Genomic DNA, 22,236 nt, shown 5'->3' on the forward strand with positions numbered 1-22,236 from the left:
CACATTATTTACATGAATTTGCTAAAAAAAAAAATCTAAATAAAACAGAAGCAAATAAACTGCATGTAATAATTATGAGACCTTGGGAGCCGGGCGATAGCACAGTGGGTTAAGCACAGGTGGAGCAAATTGCAAGGACCAGAGTATGGAGACCAGTTCAAGCCCCCAGCTCCCCACCTGCAGAGGAGTCAATTCACAGGCAGTGAAGCAGGTCTGCAGGTGTCTGTCTTTCTCTCCTCCACTCTGTCTTCCCCTCCCCTCTCCATTTCTCTCTGTCCTATCCAACAACAACAACATCAGTAACAACAACAATGAAAAACAATAAGGGCATCAAAAGGGAAAATAAATAAATATAATTTTTTTAAACATAATAATTATGAGAACTCTGGTGGTTATCTTTGTGAGCTGGGAGAAAAAGGATACAGAACTTTGGTGGTGGTTGTGGTGAGCAACTGCATATTGTAATCCTACAATCTAGTAACAAGCTGTTAATAACAATAAAATGAAAAAAGAAGAGAGATAGCAATAGATTGGGAGGGACAAAAGCAATGAAGGTAAACTATCTGACATTAACTTTGGCTCATTTATGATTGTGACCTTTACCACTGCATTTTATTTTCTTTTTTCCCATTATTTATATATCACAAAGTTTGTTAAAGGTGGGCTGTCTTCTATACACCTATAACAAACAGAATACCACTCTCTCTTCTGGGCCTTTAACATGGTGGACCTAATGGACATAAATTTCATTGAGGAGAATCTGGGTTTTGTGGTTACAGTGGTGGCCTCAGGGAACCCACTGCTACAGCCTTCTCTAGAATTACCTGGAGCTTAGGAGGAGGGTTCATTTGCCCGTGGGTGCTTCTCAGTCTGCCCCTTTCTTCAGGTTCAGTGCCTTCCCTCTTGTGCCTCACAGGTCTCTCCTGTCCCTCTCCCAGGGGCACACTGCAGTGCTGTCACTCAGTGCCAGTCTGCCTGGTGGCTGTGGGGCCCCTAGTCTGGAGGATCCAGCAGCAGCCTTAGGTGAGTCCTGTATCCTGGACCCCAGGCCCTCTCAAAAATCCTTACCCTCCCTCCACACTTACTTCCTATTATACTTCCCTCACTCACCCCAAGGGTAACCTTATCATATTAATACCTACAAAATCTGAATAAGGGCAAGAGACTGGCATACTTTAATGACTCTTTAGTCAATACCAGGCCACCCCATCAGCTGGGGACCTAGTCAGGGAGTCCTGAGATTCCCAAACAGACATGACAGTCCTAAACCTCTAATAGATCCCTCTATTCATTGTAACTGGTTGTCTCTATCAAGAACAATACAATAGATCCCTATGTAGGCCCCATAGGACATTACCCTCAATGTGGATCAACAACAGAGAATGTTCCATCTGAAGGGAGGCAGGACAACATACTCTATCTCCAACCTAAGGAAGATGGGTCCTGAAATTGGGGCAGCTTAGAATGTTCCTACTCATGACTACAGAATGAGCTCAGATCTATAGAGATGCAGAGGTCACATAGGCTGCAAAGGTGAATATGGGCCCCAGATCATATCAAATCAGTGAGGTTTATAGTCAACCATATTTATACAACTTTCCCATATTTGGGAGCTACTCATTTCCCTGATCCAGCTTTCTGGTCCATTTTCTAGCCATGACATCATCTCCCCAGACAATAACTTAGATCCACCTGCATATCAGATGTCAGGCTCAGAAAAAAATAAACTAGTATAGTCTTGGGCTCTTTGGAATGTAACTAAAATAGGACAACTAACTATCTACAAAATGGAGATTCCTAACTCTTAATCTACACTATTCTAGCCTTTAGGTTTATGATTAGTCAATAATTTGTTTGGCTCTGTATGTTAACTCTTTTTTCAGCCACCATGTTCCAGATGCTACCATGATGCCAACGGGATTTCCCTGGGCAGACAACCCCACCAATGTGTGCTGGAGCCCCGCTTACCCAGAACCCCGCCCCACTAGGGAAAGAGAGAGGCAGGCTGGGAGTATGGGTCATCCTGTCAATTCCCATGTTCGGTGGGAAGCAATTACAGAAGCCAGACCTTCTGTTGGTCTATATACATAATCATTGTTTTGTGTGAGACCCGCCCTGTCTGCAGGACACTGGTTTTATCCCCACTGGTTCGAACTCTCTTTTCGCTCCACCCCCTCTCCTAGTCACACCCTGTTTTACACTCTACCACTTCCTTCCTGGATAGTATAAATGCAGATGAATAAAACCAGCATGGTATTGCATTGCATCCCAACTTAGCCATGAGTCCCTGGTCGTCTGTCTCCCACCCGCGAAGCTAGCCCGGCATCTGGCGCCTGAACAAGGACCGGGATATGGCACGCTAACGTGGGACCTAACCTGCCCATCCCCCAGATAAGTAAATGCTGCTTGGGTACCCATCTGCCATGGGCTGCCTTCCTGCCTATGAAGAGGTTTCCCAAACCTTCTACTATTTTTTCCTGAGACAGTTTCTCTGTCTCTGGAACAGTTTGTTCTGGGCCACACTTTGGTTCCTTATGACCATGATCGTAGAACTTGGGGGATGCGCTGAGACTTCCCCTGGGACTTTCTGGACTCCCTCTCCAGTTTCCTGTGGAGACTGACTACTCTAACTTGAATTCTCCAGTTCCCTGGCAGTCCCCAAGAATGGAGACACATGGTTAGTTCTACCCTCCTGATTTGATTCTTTCTTCAATGGGAAGATGTTTTTAAAAATGGGTGCCTGCAGCACTCCCACAGGAACAGTCAGAAGCATCATAGCTGGAATTTTGAGTGCTTTTTTGAAGTAGGATGTTCTCCGGAGATTCATAATCAGACATAGTGGGATCTAAATAATCTGGTTCAAGGTTAAAAAGAAAAGAAACTACCCTACCACTTTTCTCTCACTTCCCCCCTCGTTCTCTCTGAATATCTTAAAGTTTTCTGTTTGCTTTCAGTTGCATTTTTATAAGAGAGTGATTTGAATGACTGAATTTTTTTATGACTTTGACTTTACAAAAAAAAATGCTGGACGCAGCCATGCTTTCTAGAGATATCCAGAAACAATCCAAAAATTATTTTTTCCTCTTTTGATTTTTTAATGTCTTGGTATAATTGAGAAACTTTTAATCCTGAAAACTGTATGAGCATGGCCAGGATAAATAGCACAATGGTTATGCTAATGATTCTCATGCCTGAGGCCTCTAACCATGGTTCTTCTGATACCTTTCCATATCTTATTGAGCTTAAACTGTTTAAACAACTTTAAAATCATATTAGAAAGGACTTCCAAAATTATAAAGGTACTTAAACCAATTATAATTGAGTTATCAATTATAGTAAACTTCTAATCTGCTACAAGTTGTGTTTCACAAGTAAGTGAATTACAGCCGTCACCTTCACATGAAAAAGCATCTGCTCAAAAATAATCCCTGGAAATCCATTTGGACCCATGTCCTCTGACATTGCCCACAAGATGGCACGACTACAGCAGCCTCCTCCAAAACCAATGATGTGACCTGGCACGAACTAAATAAATTGATTCACAGACTCCAAAGCTCACTCTCTACAGAAAAGCAGAATTACGGTGGCTGACCTTCCCCATCAAGACAGACGTGCACTGTTTCAGCCCCTGGCATTTCTTCCGTGGTCATCTGTTTTGGACTGACACTTCTGTTGGACTTACTGGTACACCTATTGGACACTTTACACAACTTTATAGCAGCTTCCCTTTACACTGCTGGGTTTCTCAAAGACAGACCCCAGCATTCCATGGACTTTCCAGCCAACAGCCTTGGGACTCTATAGGCAATTCCCCCTGGCTGCAGGCCCTGCTCCCACAGGCAGGAAACTCCTCCTCCTTACTAGGTACTGCACGAGAGGCAGAAAATGCCCTTAGAGGCATGAAATGCCTCCAGATGCAAGAGATGCCCCCAGAGGCTGGAAATGCCCTTTCACCTGCTAGGCCTTGCCCTTTGAGAGAGGAAACACCCTCTCAGGCTGCCCCTTGGCATCACACTGGCTTTTGCTGCTCTCCTACTTGTCACTTCATGTATTGTGCCAGTTCTTTTGAAAATGCCTACACGATATAGGTTTCTGTTTCCCCCACACTCCTGATACTATGGCCACTAGTTAAAAAGAAAGGGGGAGATGTTGGTCTATTTACATAATCATTGTTTTGTCTGAGACTTGCCCTGTCTCCAGGGCAATGGTTTAATCCCCACTGGTTCGAACTCTTTTTGCTCCGCCCCCACTCCTAGTCACACCCTGTTTTTACACTCTACCACTTCCATCCTGGAGAGTATAAATGCAGATGAATAAAACCAGCATGGCATTGCATTGCATCCCAGCTCAGCCGTGAGTCCCTGGTTGTCTGTCTCACAATCGTGAAGCTAGCCTGGCATCTGGTGCCTAAACAGGGACTGGCAACCTTCTACCTGCTGCAACCCACAATGACCTTGGGTCTATACTCCCAGAGAGATAAAGAATAGGAAAGGTATCAGGGGAGGGGATAGGATGAGGACTTCCACTGGACTTCCTGGAGTGTGAGCTAGTGTGCCTGTCCAGGCCAGAGTGCCATGGCCACCCCAGTGCCCCTCTCAATCCCAGAACACACACTCAGGTGACCCCATGAGGTGGCTTACTGCCATAACTGTCCTAGGTCACCCTCCATGTTGCATAGCATCCTATGCAATATAAACAAAGGAGGAGTCCTATGTTCCTCATACAGAAAACACAAGACTCACTGAAGAAATCTCATTTAATATTACAAAGCTAAAAGTGACATCTACATATATGAACCTGCTTCTCTGGGTGTCAAGTTAACAGCAGCTAATCTGTGTTTCTCTTCAACATAAGCCGTGCTTTCTTTAATATTCCTAAAACAGAAGGAAGCTGAAATAGTCAAAAGCCCAAACCCTGATATTGCAGATATATGCAATATCCACTGACAAATTCATTTCCAGCACACTTACAGAGTTCTATGAATGTTCCGTCTGATCTTGCAGCAGTGTTGAAGATCAGCAGAGTTTCAGACCTTTGGAGTGTCAGGGCCCCCACCCAGATTCTGGGTTCCCAGGCTTGAGAGCCAGTCCTGGATCTCCCCACAATGCCTCACTAGCTCTTTTCTGAATAGAATGTGAAAGGAGGAGCTGAGTACTGTAGGGAGGTTCAAGCACATGATCAGGACACACCCATAAGAATGGTGGTTGAGCTAGCACCTGGCCACAGGTATTGAACATTCCACACTCAGGGGGAAAGAGGGCACAGTACACTCACTTTGCTTGGACTTGGGAGAGGCAGAGCTCTTTAGCTCTGTCACCCACAACTGGGTCTCTATCTCTAAACTGCCTCTGTCTCTCGAGAAACAGCTTTACTGTAGCACTGGCTTCTGTCACACTCTTTTCCCTGCCAATGCACTACATACTGACAGCATCAGGAATCCTTCCACAGTAAGGGGACCTAAGTGCAGAGACAGCTAAATGCAGGGTAAGGGTGAGTAGCAACAATGGTGCATTGAACAATCTCTAAACCAATAACTGAACATTGAAACAAAGCTCCTCTCTCAAACTCTTACATGTGTTACTACTAAACTACAAGATAAACCTTGTTTTCTCCATGAAAGTTTCTGGTTTTCAGTCCAAGATACCTGTGGCTATTCCTCTCTGGCTGTCCATACACCATGTCCACAAAGAATTCGGGTTCCTCTCTGGTCTCTGAATGGAAGCCCACAGAGGTAAGCACGGTTCTTAGCTTGTGATACAGATAGGCCATGGCTTCTGCTTCCTCAGATGGCTCCTCATACACAGGCTGCTTCATTTCCTCATAGGAAGACAAAATCACTGCCTTGAATAAGTTGATCAAGATGCAGACCATAAGCAGAATAAAGGACGAGAGAAGCAGGATCCCCAGAGCCCTGTTATTGCAAAATTCCGTGTTGTGAAAAGCTGAGACACAATAGGAGAATATTGTCAGAGTGGAATGCATCAAGTGACTGTAGTTCCATTCATGCTGGCCAAATACCAGGTAGCCAAAGGCCATGTACAGAAAGATATACACTGACACCACAAATGCCATGTGGCAGATGCCAGGGAGGGCTGCCCTGATGGCCCTCTGAGCAAGCCGCACATTGAAGAAGACTCTGGAATACTTGAGGGTCTTCAAAAATGCCAGGAATAGCAGGAATCCCAGAATCATCCTCATAAATTGATCTACCTGGGAAACTGCATGGAAGGGGAGAAAGGCTACAGGATTGGACAAGTAAAACTGGATCACCCCCATGGCCAAGGCATGCTTCCTGATAAAGAGCACAGCCAGCACCAGAAATAGACTTTTGAAAACAAAGTTGACCAAATTGATCACACTCCTCACATACAGGGTCCCTTCCTGAGAAATGACATAGACCTCACCAATAATGTAGGCTAGGAGAAAGAGGAGAATGGCCACATACAAGTAGATTTCTGAGGAAGTGTCCCTGTTGAAATCAGCAAGTGAGAAGGAGTGTGCAGACAGGCTCGTGTTTACCACTCCCACCTGGGAAACCTCAAAAATGACTGAGAGACTACAGAAGAGACTGCTGTCTGCATTAAAGGTTGTTAGTTCCAAGATCACAGCCCATGTCTTCTCATCAAGCCAGTGGCTGCTCTGGAGGTCCTTGATCCTCAAAGTTGAATTAAACTGCTGCTCTTCTGGGAAAAACTGGAATGTGTACCCTCCTGATCCATAGGTATGTGAGAGTCCATAGGACCTGTATGCCCAGCTCCTTTCTATAGGCTTGTAGGTAAAGCCACTGTCAGTCTCCTCGGGGGCTTGACTAGCAACTGTATCCCAAGAAGCAGAGTAGTTTCTTGTGTCTTCTGGGTCACTGCCATATTGAGGGTGGCAGTGGATTTCCCTGGAGACTCTGCTTTTGCCAAAGTGTTTTGCAGGCAGACATGTTTTCCCACCAGGTTTCGCCCTGACCTGCCTCATCCGTGGGAGCCCGAGGATTTTGGAGGAGCTGTCAGGGAGGAATGTTGGCTTCACGTCATTGTGGAACAAAGGCAGAGGCACCTTATCCAGCCAGCTGTAGATGTCGTCCAGCTTGGTCACTGTTACAAGGTCCACAGAGAACTGGTCTGAGATAAATTGATTATAGTGAAAAGTGTCCTTATGGCGCAGGACAGCGACAAGGGTGAGCAGAAGGGCAAGAAAGATGAAATGAGTGACGATGTAACAGAGAAACAGGAATGCTCTTTTCTTGACCGTCTTCTTCCTATGGAATATTCTGATTTCATCTTCTGTGAGGGGCTGGTACATCCGTGATTTCTGAAGCTGGACAATGTTCTGGTGGATGATAGCCATTCTTGATGGATTCAAATTCAGATCCTCCAGTGAGATTTCTGTGTACTGGTAGGTGCTGATCCAGGAGAGATTTTTACAGTACTTGCTGCGGTTTGATTGCAAGCCTGTGACGAGAATAATTTTCACTGGCTGCACCAGGAAAACTGACTGAATGAATGCAAAAAAGGAAGAAAAGAGCCATTTGAGTGACTTCTCATAGCCATAAGTTAGCCCATACAACACAATGAAGAATGAGGAGATGCTGCAAGTGGCAAACACCAAGACCCAGGCAAGGTAAACAAAAGAGTGAGGAAGAACAAACCGGGTCTTTATTTGAACATGTCCAGACGTAGCCTGTGAGGTGGGCTCCTCAGCATGAGCATCGGGGTTGGCATTAGTGTTAGTGTTGATGACTTCTTCGACGGTGCCTGCAGGTTTGGTGTCCAGAACTGACGTTGCAGCCATTCTTTGCTGTTCCACCTCTCTAGTTTTCTCAGGCTCAGAAGTCTCCTTCTTATACCACTTCTGCAAAATGCTTCCCCAGTTGTCACCAGAGTCTATTACTTCCGGAATCATTCGAGGAGCCACATGCTTCGCAGGTACTTCAGGATTCCTCTGGGAGAGGTTGAACAGAGCAGTGATGATCACCTGTACAGGCAGAGTTATTAATGTGCTCTCCATTCCGATGATCATTGACCGGAAGTATTTATCCTGTGGTGACTCCATTTCTTCACTGGGGTTTAAGTTTAAGAACATGATATTACACAGAAGAGAGGAGAGCAGCACTGCCAGGCAACAGGACAGTCTTTGGAGTCGATTGAACTTTTTACTAATGACAGCAGCAAAAACTGAGAACCATATGTGACTTATCCCCATTTTATAAGTCATGTCTATGAGAAAAAAGTCAAGTCTGCTCACAGGCTGGTCTGGCTGAGAAGCATAAAACGACCTGTACAAAGAGGTGTCAATGGAAAGCCATTCCCGACACATGAACAGCCAGATTTTCCTGCTGAAGAGATTTTCCACTTTGATTCTACTCAAGTACCAACTGGGTGAGCTGCCCTCATTGTTGTGCCACACACGAATGGAGTGGATGTCCCCCAAATCATTTCTGGTTGTTAGGAGGAAGGTGTTGATGCTTCCTCGGTAGAGACTTGAAAAATGGGGGTGGCTCAAGCAATGCACATCGCTGGTACTTTCTGTCCCCAGAAGTTGGACAAAGACATTGGCTCTGGTCCCAGAGTCACAGCGGCTTCCTGTAAAAACAGTAAGCAGGTAGCATGTCTTGTCATAGGGGTCATTATCAGGGAGGATTATCACATGTTGCCGAATAAATTGGTCAGTTTCATCTCGGTGTAGAGCCCAGACAGCTAGAATTATGTACAAGATCAAAATAAAAATCACAGCAATGAGAGTCACAGGATTTTGGGTAATTTTCTTGACAACATCTAAGTGGAGATCCACAGGGTTAGGGACAACAATTACCTTGGCCACAAAGTATCGTGAGTACTGCCTGAGGTTAGACAACATAGGGGGTCGTTTTGGCTGCTCATTGTCTTTGATTTTGCAGACGCAGTGCACTCTCTGCCAACTGGTCTTCTCCCCAAGTGCGCAGCTGTGCTCATTCCACTCACTCTGGATCCCATACATGTCCAAGCACTGAGCTCTAAACATAGAAATCTTCACCAACTTGTCATTGGGGCTCTGAACAAACTGGGGTGCCTGCAGAACCACAGCTATCACACAGTCTGTTGACTGCAGCCTCTCTGCTATGACCTGTAGCAGGGATGGTGACAGGCAAACCACTCGGGCTGCCTTCACGGTACAGTTTGGGTCAAACAAGTCACTCTGGTTGGCCATGGGAGGGATGTCGCGGGGCACCAAATAGGTGGCAATAAGAGTATTGTGTGTGAAACTGCCACCAGCATACACAGAGACCCTGAACATCAGTGTCACTTCTGTGATGATATGCAGCAGCACCTCCTTCTGCTCACTGCAGTCCACTTCAAACCTAAAGGCCCCCGTGGCTGTCTTGGAGGACTCACCAGCCCTGTCGAACTCTGTGCTGGGGCTCATGGTGATATTAAACACTTCAGAGCTCAGTGTTTTCCTGGTCAGGTAGACCTCTGCTACTTCTGGTGTGATTTCTACTTCTTCACTGTTAGCTATAGTTGCTGACATTCTGAATCCCACCACATCAGTTGAAATGTTTTCTGGATAACCTATCCAAGGAAAAGGGTCTTCTGTAAACTCAATGAATGTTGTAGACATGGGAGCATTCTCAGCCAGACCAGGAACACTGCTGATATTCACCTTAGCATAGAGATCATTGTGGCTGTGCTCCCCCTGGACACTCACGTTGGCAGCATTCCACTCTCCAGTCTTCCTGACATACATGTTGATGTCCGGGCTCTGCAGCACCTTGGTTTCATTCTCTGGCACGACACTAGCCAGGACTGTGTCTGCTAGAGAGTCTAACACATAGATAGGTTCCTCAAAAGCTTTATGATGAGCAGAGAGCTTAAGGAGATTGGACAAACTTCTGAATATGCCAGTGCACACAGTGTCTATCTGCTCAGAGTGAAACTGCTTGTTTCTCTTCCGGTACTCTTGCAGGGCTTGATTTGCTTGGGAGATCCTCTCTGTGGACCGCTTCTGAGACATTTCTGTGATATCAGACACCCTCTGTGTTAACTTAGCAAGAGCTGCAACTACTTGGGTGATCTCCTCCAAAGTGTTTAAGGGAAGCTGGAAAGTCTGATTGACCAGGTGTTCTCGAAGTTGGACCATGTCCTCTTGCATACTTGAGTTATATCTCATGCTATTCAAGACAGAAGCCCCATTATAAATTAAGTAGCCTGCACCCAAGAAATCTTTCTTTTTAAGCAAATCAGAGAGTGTGGAATCTGGTCCCATGGTGAGATTGTGTAACTTCTGCAGCACAGTCTCTGGGGAGAGACGGTTAGTGGGAGGCAACACAGTGGTGGCCAAAGTCACCTGAGTAAAGGTTCCTAGAGAGTCATACACCTGAACATAGATCTTCAAGGAGTAACGATTCGCCAGTAAGCCAACAGGGAGAAAGAAAGAGGAAGTGGACTGAGTCCCAAAGTATGGACTCACCCCCATGATGTTTTCTCTTAAGGAATGTCTATCCCTTGAATCATATGAATCTGACAGTATTACCTTGTACTTAAGAGGTTTGTTATAATCTTTAAAATCTCTACACCTGACAACAAATTTTGTAGCAAGTGAAGTTCCCCTGCGTGGCTTAATTTTGCATTCTCCTGGTCTAGGTGCATGGTTGATGACAAAGGACTGCTTGAAATCCCTAACCTTTCCAGCCCAAGCTTTTATACGGCCAGAAATAGAATACTGATCTTCTGGAAAATCTGATAAGGCAAAGGCTTTTACAGACAGATAGTTCCTATTCCTTCCTGTTGTGGTCAGCCCTTTCCAGTCAAATGGTATCTCACCACCAGTACGAGCGTGAAGGGACCATCTATACACATCACGGCTTAATGTGCAACTTGAGCAATTCAGAAACAAAGATAATCTATCTGATATAATGAAAACTGCTTCACAGTTTTCAATACACAAAAGTCTGGCTTCTGGTGCTGGACCTGGCAGCACATGTACTGTTTTGTCAGCAAATGCTGATCTGGTGTCTTTTTTTACTACCAATCTGAAATAGTACATACGGCCACCTGCCAGTGTTTCTGGCTTTATTTCTTGCACTGAAAGACTTTCACTTCCCCACCTCAGAGATGTTTGTTCTGGGCCACACACTTTTTTGCTCATCACTGTTATTTTGTGTCTCTTGTAGTTTTTTGGGTTTGTGGTACAGTACCAAGAATAGAAGAGTCCCTGTACAGCCATGCCCACATCTGGATCATTGGATGTGGATCCATTCAGCACCACTGAGTCTGTGAATTTCACTGTGATTTTTTGTGGTCCAAGGAGAACTGCCTTCAGTGGCCTTCTCTCAATGACCACATAGAGGATATCTGAGCCTTCCACAGGAGGCAATTGTGGACTTGCTTTGATGGTTACTATATATTTTAACAAATACACACCAAGCTTGATATCTGAATTGATGATGTTCATTTTCCATGTGTAGGGAGCACTCAGAAATTCTTTCTGGCTTGGTCTTATTCTCCATGTAGGCACATGGCCCACGTTTGGCACTGCAACATAGTACCACCTTCCTTGTACTGTCTTGGTCTTTGAAGGACAGTCAAAGTTAACCATGCCATAGAGTGTGAGATCATCACCCATATAGACCCTCAGGGGTCTCTGATTAGTGTCTGTATGTATCTTCACCTCCTTGATGACACATGGGGAATTCACCTGAGGCAACACACTACGCTGCTTGCATTGGTCATGGTCAGAGTCCACAGCTTCAAAGATGAGCCCTCTAGAGACACAGGCAGTTTGTGCCATGGGGGTCCCCTTGGCGCTGGATGTTTGGCCCATCCCTGGCCTGTGCAGGGATCTGCGGGTGGTCCGAGATAGGTGGCTTGGTGAGCGATGCAGTCTTGGGCGACCTCTCTTGGGCTGGGTATGCTGTGTGACAGGGACCTCAGGTGAAAGGTGAGTGTGGAGGAGGGCCGGCTCTGGGCTTGGCTCGGAGGAGGGGTAAACGCCCCTGAAGGACCTGGATTCAGTCTCCTTGTCCTGGGATTGGTGGTGGCCCAAGTCCTGGGGCTCCAGGCTGGGAGGCAGAATCAGAGAGGGGTGGCCCCAGGCCAGGCCCAGGCCCAGCAGGAGCAGCACAGGGACCCACAGCATAGCTCTGCTGCGGACTGGGAGCCAGGAGGAGGCGCTCAGCGACCAACGGCAGCAGGGGCGCGAGGGCAGTGTGCTCCTGCTCTGCTCCTGCTCTTCTTCAGGCACCAGCTCACGTTCCAGATTGCGGGGGTAAGGGGACATGCTGCGGTTGCGGGGTCTGCTGGGGTTATCAGCGCAGCTGTGGGCGGGGTTCTGGCGCTGCTGGATTTGCGGGCTCTGCCTTGTCTGGAACTTGAGGGCTCAGAGGGTGTCAGGAGGTGCTGCTGGGGTCACGAAGAGGGGCCTCTGGCTCTTTGGGCCAGCACATAGGTAAGGCAGAAGCTAGCCCAGTCTCTTGCTGAGCCTACCTGGGTCTGGGGTCAGCGATCCCGGATGGGATTAATCCCGCCCTCTTTGATGTTTGCTGAGATGGTTCCTTGGTAGGAGGCAGATTCCAGGGGAAACTTGCCACAAATGGGGGAGGTGTTCATGGCTGTATCACAGTGGACAATGCCTTGGGGGTCTCAATTATAGATCCCCAGTGTGATACCAGCACTATAGGTACCTGACTTATGTTCTACTTTGCTCCCAAAATATATTTTTCTTAAAAAGGGATGAGAAAGGGGGCTGGGCGGTTGGGTAGCAGGTTAATCGCATATGGCACCAAGCACGAGGATCTGCGTAAAGATCCTGGTTGGAGTCCTGGGCTTCCCTACCTGCAGGGAGTTGCTTCACAAGCCCTGAAGCAAGTCTGCAGGAGTCTTTCTCTCCCCCTCTCTGTCTTCCCCTCCTCTCTCGATTTCTCTCTGTCGTGTCCAACAACTTGGACATGGGTAACAATAACAACAACAACAAGGGCATCAAAAGGGGAAAAATGGCCTCCAGGAGCAGTGGATATGTGATGCAGCACCAGCAATAACCCTGGAGGCAAAGAAAAAAATAATAAAATTTCATGAAGAGGACTTCAGAGGCGTGGCTATGCAATAGCAGCTGCTGGGTTTTTGCTTGCCCCATCAACTGAAAACTCAACAAAAGATGAATAGCATCTCTTCAAGCTCAGCAGGACACAGGTGAATACAGACTCTTGTGGCTAGTGGACAGAAAGGGTGTTGAGGGAACAACGAGTCTGTTAAAAAAAAAACAAACATAAAAACTCACCAATTTTCAACTCTGACTTCTCAAGTCTCCATTGCTGTTATTCCACAGATGCTGGAACAACAGTACAGGAAGTCTACATTGACATCAAATCAAGGTCACAGAACTTGCCCGGTGACTGAGGATAAAAATCTCCCCTCCCCAACCAAGATACACAAGCAAGGAGATCATACACTTTAGCCACAGCACCTCGGGCTAGCACAACAAAATCCATGCTAAATGAGGAAATAGAGAAATACATAGACAGCAATGGCAGAAACCCCAAATGACCAGACAGGCACAGATCTGGAAGAATGATGGAGATAAGAGTTCAGAAAACTCATTATGAAGTCATCTCAAGAACTAAGAGATCATTTCACCTAAGAATTACAAAGTACAGGGGCCAGGCAATGGCACACCTGGTTAAGTGCACACCTTATAGTGTGCACAGATCCAGGTTCTATTCCATGGTCGCCACCTGCAGGGGAAAAGCTTCACAAGTGATGAAGCAGGGCTGCAGGCATCTCTCTGTCTCTGTCTCTGTCTGTCCCTGTCTCTCTCTCTGTCTCCCATTCCTTCTCAATTTCTCTGTCTATCCAATAATTTTTTTAAAAGTTTAAAAAAAGGAGAATTACAAAGTACAAGAGTGCAGGGCCTACAGGACACTTTGAATGCAATTCAGGTTGAGGTCAGAGGCCTCAGAAGTAGACTTATCAGGTGGAGGAGATTACATCAATACTAAAAGACCAACCACCACACTCTGTGAATTTAAAAGGCCTAGAGAAATGAAGCACTTCTCAGTGAACTAGCAGACTCCATCAGAAAGCTGAACATCAGAGTTATTGCGATCCCTGAGGAAGAAGACAAAGAAATGAGTACAGAACACATTTAAAGAAATTTTAACAGAGAATTTTCCAAACATGAGCAAAGATCAAAATATAGAAGTCCAATCATGTGAATGCACACCTGAATGTCTTAATCAAAAATGACACTAACAAGACAGGCTTTTGTAAAACTGTCTAAAGCTAAGGAGAAGAAAAAATATTGCAGGATTGCAAGGAAAGGAAAAAGTCACATAGAAAGATAGAACCACTAGGCTTTCATCAGATTTCTCAACACAAAACCTAGAGGCAAGGATGGAGTGGAATAATATTTGCAAAGTATTAAAAGATAAGAACTGGGACTTTCAAAGGCGGGGCTACCAAGCAGCAGCAGCAGCTGTGTTTCTCTCCTCTCCCTTGTCAACTAGGAATACCAAAGGAGACTATCTGGGACGTCAACAAGACAGAACTAGACACTACTTCAGGAACTCACCAAATCACCATTGAGTGCAAACACGTGTGGCTCGTGGACAGAGAGGAGCCTAGGGAGAGTTTAGGTGGCCTGTGACAGTCCGGCAATTTACCAGTTGAGACACCACCTCCAGTCCGTTCCAAAAACAGAAGGATGGCTGAAGGGAGGTGCGGACTTCCCAAAGACTCACAAATTCAACTGTGAGTCTCCATTGCTACTGCCCTCAGAATCTGGAACAGGGGCAGGGAGGCCCTGTGCTAATACCAGGGGACAGAGAACTAAGGGGGAAACTCAGGAGAAGATCTATATCTCCGTGGCCTAGTGGTGGGGCTGTGACAGACTCTTTGGATAACCACTTGAATCGCTTCTCGGCCTTTTGGCTAAGATCAAGTGTGGATAACCACTTGATTATCTCTGCCCCACCATGCTTTATCTCTTGGGCTGGAGTCATTGATTAAGCTAAGAAGCCTACTTATAGTTTAAAATGCCTCAGGCTCCCATACCCTACAGGGAAGAAAAAGAACAAAAGATGCTTTTAAGCCACTAAGCTCCACCTCAGGGATTAAACTAATATTGAAACAACTGTCAGTTTCCACAACTTTGAACCCTTTAATTACCTTACGTAAACACAAGTCAATCCAGGCAATAGTGATCAGTAATTTGAAAAGTACTGAGAGAGGGAACTCATAACACAATATATAAAATGATTAAGCCAATAAGAAGAAATATTGGAGACTCCAGCTAAAAGCCCCCCAAAGGTTGAAGCACAAAATAATGAGGTCAACATGCAAACAATAGTTAAGGAAATAATCACAGGAGTGAGTAAAGAGTTTGAAAGAATTGTCATCAGAAACACAGAAACAACAAATGACACTCTGGAAGAAAACACTGATTATTTCAAGGTCATTAGAGAGCTTAAAGCTGAAATAGCTGTGCTAAGAACACAACTGGCTGAACAAGCCAAACAGTATCAGAACAGGTAACAAAATAGATGAACTTCAGAAAATAGTAGAGGGAGAGAGAATAGAATCAATGAGGCTGAAGACAGAATTAGCAAGATCAAGGACAAATTAGAGACAACTAAAAAAAAGATCTCAAAAAGGATTAAGAGATACTGAAAACTACAACAGGGACCTATGGGATGACTTTAAAAGAAACAATGTATGCATTATTGGCTTACCAGAGGAAGAAAGAGAGGGAGAGGAAGAAAGCATTCTTCAGGCCATAATAGCTGAAAACTTCTCTAGTCTAGACAACATCAAAGACATAAAGATTCAAGAAGCCCAGAGGGTCCCAAACAGAATTAACCCAGACCTAAAGACACCAAGACATAGCATACTTACAATGGAAAGGAATAAGGATAAAGAACGGATCCTGAAGGCTGAAAGAGAAAAAGAGTCACCTACAGAGGAAAACCCAGAAGATTAGCAGCAGATTTCTCCACACAGACACTACAGGCCAGAAGAGAATGGCAAGAAATCTATCAAGTGCTCAATGAGAAAGGTTTTCAACCAAGAATACTATATCCTGCTAGACTGTCATTCAGACTAGATGGAGACATCAAAACCTTCTCATACAAGCAACAGTTGAAAGAATCAACTATCACCAGGCCTGCCCTGAAAGAAGTTCTGAAAGGTCTTCTATAAACAGTCAGACCATCATAAATAGGACATATATCAGAACACTCTAAAACGCTATAAGAATGGCATTAAAATATCTTCAATCTTTGATATCAATAAATGTCAATGGCCTGAATTCACCTATTAAAAGACACAGAGTAAGAAGATGGATCAGAACACACTATCCAACAATTTGCTATCTACAGGAAACCCACCTAACTCAACAAGACAAACACAGACTTAAAGTGAAAGGATGGAAAACTATCAGACAAGCCAATGGCCTGCAAAAAAGGGCAGGAAGAGCTATTCTCATATCTGACGTGATAGACTTTAAAATCAATAAAATTAAAAAAGATAGGAATGGACACTACTTAATGCTCAGCGGATCAGTCAATCAAGAGGACTTAACAATTATTAACATCTATGCACCCAATGAGAAGCCATCTAAATACATCAAACTTCTACTGAAAGAGCTACAGCAATATATTAACAGCAACAAAATCATAGTAGGGGTCTTCAACACCCCACTCTCTCGACAGATCATCCAGGCAGAAAATCAATAAAGACATAAGGGAGCTAAATGAAGAGATAGATATACTGAAACTATAGGACATTTTCAGAGTCATTCATCCCAAGAAACTGGAATACACATTTTACTCAGGTCCACATGGGTCATTCTCAAGGATAGACCATATGTTAGGCCACAAAGACAAAATCAGCAAATTCGAGAGCAATGAAATCATCCCAAGCATCTTCTCAGACCACAGTGGAATTAAACTAACACTTAACAATCAACAAAAGATTAGTAATAGTCCCAAACTGTGGAAGCTCAACAGTACACTTCTTAACAACTTCTGGATCAAAGAGGAAATCAAGGAAGAAATCAAAATGTTTCGAAACTTCAATGAAAATGAAGACACAAGCTTTCAAAATATTTGGGACACAGCTAAGACAGTACTGAGAGGGAAGTACATATCTATATAAGCACACATTAGGAAACAAGAAAAAGCACAAATAAACAGCCTGACTGCACATCTTAAAGACCTAGAAGAAGAAGAACAAAGGAACCCTAAAGCAACCAGAAGGACAGAAATCACTAAAGTTAGGGCAGAAATAAATAACATTGAGAATAAGAAAACCATACAAAAGATCAACAAAAGTAAATGTTGGTTCTTCGAAAGAGTAAACAAAATCGACAAACCTTTAGCCAGACTCACAAAACAAAAAAGGGAGAAGACCCAAATAAATCCGATCATAAATGAAAGAGGAGATATCACAACAGACACCACAGAAATTCAACATATCATGTGAGGCTTCTATGAACAACTATATGCCACCAAGCTAGAGAACCTAGAAGAAACGGACGATTTCCTAGATACCTACCAACTTCCAAAACTAAGTAAAGAGGAAGTGGATAACATGAACAGGCCCATCACAGCCAATGAAATTGAGACAATTATCAAAAACCTCCACAAAAATAAAAGTCCTGGACCAGATGGTTTTACAAATGAATTCTACAAAACCTCCAAAGAAGAACTAATATTTCTACTTTTAAGTCTTCCATAAGATTGAAGACACTGGAATACTCCCTTCCAGCTTCTATGAAGCCACCATCACTCAGCTACCAAAAGCAGACAGGGACACAACCAAAAAAGTGAACTACAGACCAACATCTCTGATGAACATAGATGCAAAAATATTGAACAAAATTCTAGCTAACCGGATAAAACAGTATATTAAAAAGATTGTTCATCATGACCAAGTGGGGTTTATCCCAGGCATGCAAGTTTGGTTTAATATACGTAAATCAATCAATGTGATCCACCACATCAACAATAGCAAGACCAAAAACTACATGGTCATATCATTAGTTGCAGAGAAAATCTTTGACAAAATACAACATCCCTTTATGATCAAAACACTACAAAAAATGGGAACAGATGGAAAATTTCTCAAGACAGTGGAGTCTATATAGCAAACCTACAGCCAACATCAAACTCAGTGGTGAAAAACTGGAAGCATCTCCCCTCAGATCAGGTACTAGACAGGGCTGCCCACTATCACCATTACTATTCAACATAGTGTTGGAAGTTCTTGCCAAAGCAATTAGGCTGGAGCAAGGAATTAAAGGGATACAGATTGGAAGAGAAGAAATCAAACTCTCCCCATTTGCAGGTGACATAATGTACATAGAAAAACCAAAGGAATCCAGCAAGAAGCTTTTGGAAATCATCAGGCAATACAGTAAGGTGTCAGGCTATAAAATTAACATTCAAAAGTCAGTGGCATTCCTCTATGCAAACACTAAGTTAGAAGAAATTGAAATCCAGAAATCAATTCCTTTTACGATACAACAAAAACAATAAAATATCTAGGAGTAAATCTAACCAAAGAAGTGAAAGACTTGTATACTGAAAATTATGAGTCACTACTCAAAGAAATTGAAAAAGACACAAAGAAGTGGAAAGATATTCCATGTTCATGGGTTGGAAGAATTAACATCATCAAAATGAATATATTACCCAGAGCCATCTACAAATTTAATGCTATCCCCATCAAGATCCCAAACACATTTTTTAGGAGAATAGAACAAATGCTACAAATGTTGATCTGGAACCAGAAAATACCTAGAATTGCCAAAACAATCTTAAAAAAAAAGAACAGAACCGGAGGCATTACACTCCCATATTTCAAACTGTATTATAGGGCCATTGTCATCAAAACTGCTTGGTACTGAAACATGAATAGACACATTGAACAGTGGAATAGAATTGAGAGCCCAGAAATGAGGCCCCACACCTATGGACATCTAATCTTTGACAAAGGTGCCCAGACTATTAAATGGGGAAGGCAGAGTCTCTTCAACAAATGGTGTTGGAAACAATGGGTTGAAACATGCAGAAGAATGAAACTGAATCACTGTATTTCACCAAATACAAAAGTAAATTCCAAGTGGATCAAGGACTTGGATGTTAGACCAGAAACTATCAGATACTTAGAGGAAAATATTGGCAGAACTCTTTTCTGCATAAATTTTAAAGACATTTTCAATGAAACGAATCCAATTACAAAGAAGACTAAGGCAAGTATAAACCTATGGGACTACATCAAATTAAAAAGCTTCTTCACAGCAAAAGAAACCATTACCCAAACCAAGAGACCCCTCACAGAATGGGAGATCTTTACATGCCATACATCAGATAAGAGTTTAGTAACCAACATATATAAAGAGCTTGCCAGACTCAACAACAAGACAACAAATAACACCATCCAAAAATGGGGGGAGTACATGGACAGAATATTCACCACAGAAGAGATCCAAAAGGCTGAGAAACATATGAAAAAATGCTCCAAGTCTCTGATTGTCAGAGAAATGCAAATAAAGACAACAATGAGATATCACTTCACTCCTGTGAGAATGTCATACATCAGAAAGGGTAACAGTAGCAAATGCTGGAGAAGGTGTGATGTCAAAGGAACCCTCCTGCACTGCTGGTGGGAATGTAAATTGGTCCGATCTCTGTGGAGAACAGTCTGGAGAACTCTCAGAAGGCTAGAAATGGACCTACCCTATGATCCTGCAATTCCTCTCCTGGGAATATATCCTAAGGAACCCAACACATCCATCCAAAAAGATCTGTGTACACATATGTTCTTGGCAGCACAATTTGTAATAGCCAAAACCTGGAAGCAACCCAGTTGTCCAACAACAGATGAGTGGCTCAGCAAGTTGTGGTATATATACATAATGGAATACAATTCAGCTGTATAAAATGGTCACTTCACCATTTTCAGCCGATCTTGGATGGACCTTGAAAAAATCATGTTGAGTGAAATAAGTCAGAAACAGAAGGATGAATATGGGATGATCTCACTCTCAGGCAGAAGTTGAAAAACAAGATCAGAAACGAAAACACAAAGAGAACCTGAAATGTAATTGGTATATCGCACCAAAGTAAAAGACTCTGGGGTGTGTGGGTGGGGAAATACAGGTCCATGAAAGATGATGAATGACATAGTGGGGGTTGTATTGTTAAATGGGAAACTGGGGAATGCTATGCAGGTACAAACTATTGTATTTACTGTAGAATGTAAAACATTAATTCCCCAATAAAGAAATTAAAAACAAATGGGGGGAGGACATGGACAGAATATTCACCACAGAAGAGACCCAAAAGTTCATGAAACACATGAAAAAATGCTCCAAGTCTTTGATTGTCAGAGAAATGCAAATAAAGACAACAATGAGATATCACTTCACTCCTGTGAGAATGTCATACATCAGAAAAGGTAACAGCAGCAAATGCTGGAGAAGGTGTGGGGTCAAAGGAACCCTCCTACACTGCTGGTGGGAATGCCAATTGGTCCAACCTCTGTGGAGAACAGTCTGCAGAACTCTCAGAAGGCTAGAAATGGACCTACCCTATGATCATACAATTCCTCTCCTGGGGATACATCCTAAGGAACAAAACATACCCATCCAAAAAGATCTGTGTACACATATGTTCTTGGCAGCACAATTTGTAAACCTGGTAGCCACCCAGGTGTCCAACATGAGATGAGTGGCTGAGCAAGTTGTGGTATACCACTCAGCTGTAAAAAATGGTGACTTCAGATGTTTTTAGCCAATCTTGGATGTACCTTGAAAAATTCTTGTTAAGTGATATAAGTCAGAAACAGAATGATGAATATGGGATGATCTCACTCTCAGGCAGAAGTTGAAAAACAAGATGAGAAGAGAAAACACGAGTAGAACCTGAACTGGAATTGGCGTATTGCACCAAAGTAAGTCTATGGGTGGGTGGAGAATACAGGTTCAAGAAGGATGACAGAAGACCTAGTGGAGATTGTATTGTTATATGGAAAACTGATAAATGTTATGCATGTACAAACTAGTCCAATATGTAAAGAAGAGGCAAAAGGAGAGTCCGGTGGTAGCACAGCAGGGTAAGTGCAAGTGGCACAAAGTGCAAGCACTGGCTTAAGGATCCCTGTTCAAACCCCGGCTCCCCACCTGCAGGGTAGTCACTTCACAGACAGTGAAGCAGGTCTGCAGGTATCTATCTTTCTCTCGCCCTCTCTGCCTTCCCCTCCTCTCTCAATTTCTCTCTGTCCTATCAACGATGACATCAATAACAACAACAATAACTACAACAACAATAAAAAAACCAACAAGGGCAAAAAAAGGAAAAATAAATAAATAAAATATTTTAAAAATCAAAAAAAAGAAGCAAAGGAATCCCAATTTTTATTGTGATGATAAGTATTAGAATAGAAACTGGGATACAACAACATCAAGGAAGGCCAGACGTCAGAAACAGGAGAGCAAAATAGAGCGACACAGTCCAATGTTGGTGAACCAAAGCCAACTTGAAAAGACTCTTGTAGATATTGTAAGTTAGATACAACATTGATGATAACCACAAAACAAAACATAGCACAAAGACAAATAGGAAACATATATACTGTAGGCAAGACAATTAGAGAATGCCATCCACATAAAATAACAAGCAGAAGCAAACAGGAAAAGCATCAACAAGAATGCAGAGCAACCTCTAAACAAAATTCAGAATGGCTATTTGCAAGCAACATTTATCAACTTACCAGGGAGGGGTGGCCCCAGGCCAGGTCCACACCCAGCAGGAGCAGCACCAAGACCCACAGCATGGCTCCACTGCAGCCTGGAAGCCAGGATGAGGTATGCAGGGACCAACAGGTATAAATGTGAATGACTGAAGTTCACCAGTCAAAAGGTTCAGAGTGACTGCATGGATTAAAAACAAAGACCCATCTGTTCTGTGTCTCCAGGAAACATACGTCCAAAAGAAAGACAAACAGAGACACCTGGTTAAGCACATGTGTTACGGTGCGCAAGGACCCACGTTCAAACCCCTGGAGCCCACCTGTAGGGGAAAAGTTTCACAAGTAGTGAAGCAGGGCTACGGGTATCTCTCTGTTCCTCTGTCTGTCTGTCTGTCTGTCTGTCTGTCTGTCTGTCTGTCTCTATCTATGTGTGTGTCTTCCCCTTCCACTCTTAATTTCTCTCTGTCTCTCTCCAATAAAAAAATAAAATAATTTTTTAAAAGAGACTATTCAGAAAGACAAA

General features: G+C 43.6%; 1 protein-coding gene across 1 annotated transcript; it reads right to left on the minus strand.

Annotated features, from left to right (window-relative positions):
* Nucleotides 1–4,716: 4,716 nt before the first annotated feature.
* Nucleotides 4,717–11,748, minus strand: LOC132537991 (polycystin family receptor for egg jelly-like). The gene has a single exon (XM_060188782.1). It carries the CDS (start codon nucleotides 11,590–11,592, stop codon nucleotides 5,584–5,586), a length of 6,009 nt encoding a protein of 2,002 aa, XP_060044765.1. The 5' UTR covers nucleotides 11,593–11,748; the 3' UTR covers nucleotides 4,717–5,583.
* Between the last annotated feature and the right edge of the window lie 10,488 nt (nucleotides 11,749–22,236).

Source organism: Erinaceus europaeus, chromosome 4 (assembly GCF_950295315.1).
Source record: "Erinaceus europaeus chromosome 4, mEriEur2.1, whole genome shotgun sequence".
NCBI classification, from domain to species: domain Eukaryota; kingdom Metazoa; phylum Chordata; class Mammalia; order Eulipotyphla; family Erinaceidae; genus Erinaceus; species Erinaceus europaeus.

Coding starts and splice junctions, on each gene's coding strand:
- LOC132537991 (XM_060188782.1), bottom strand. CDS start 11,592: ATGGGTGATGATCTCACACTCTATGGCATGGTTAACTTTGACTGTCCT.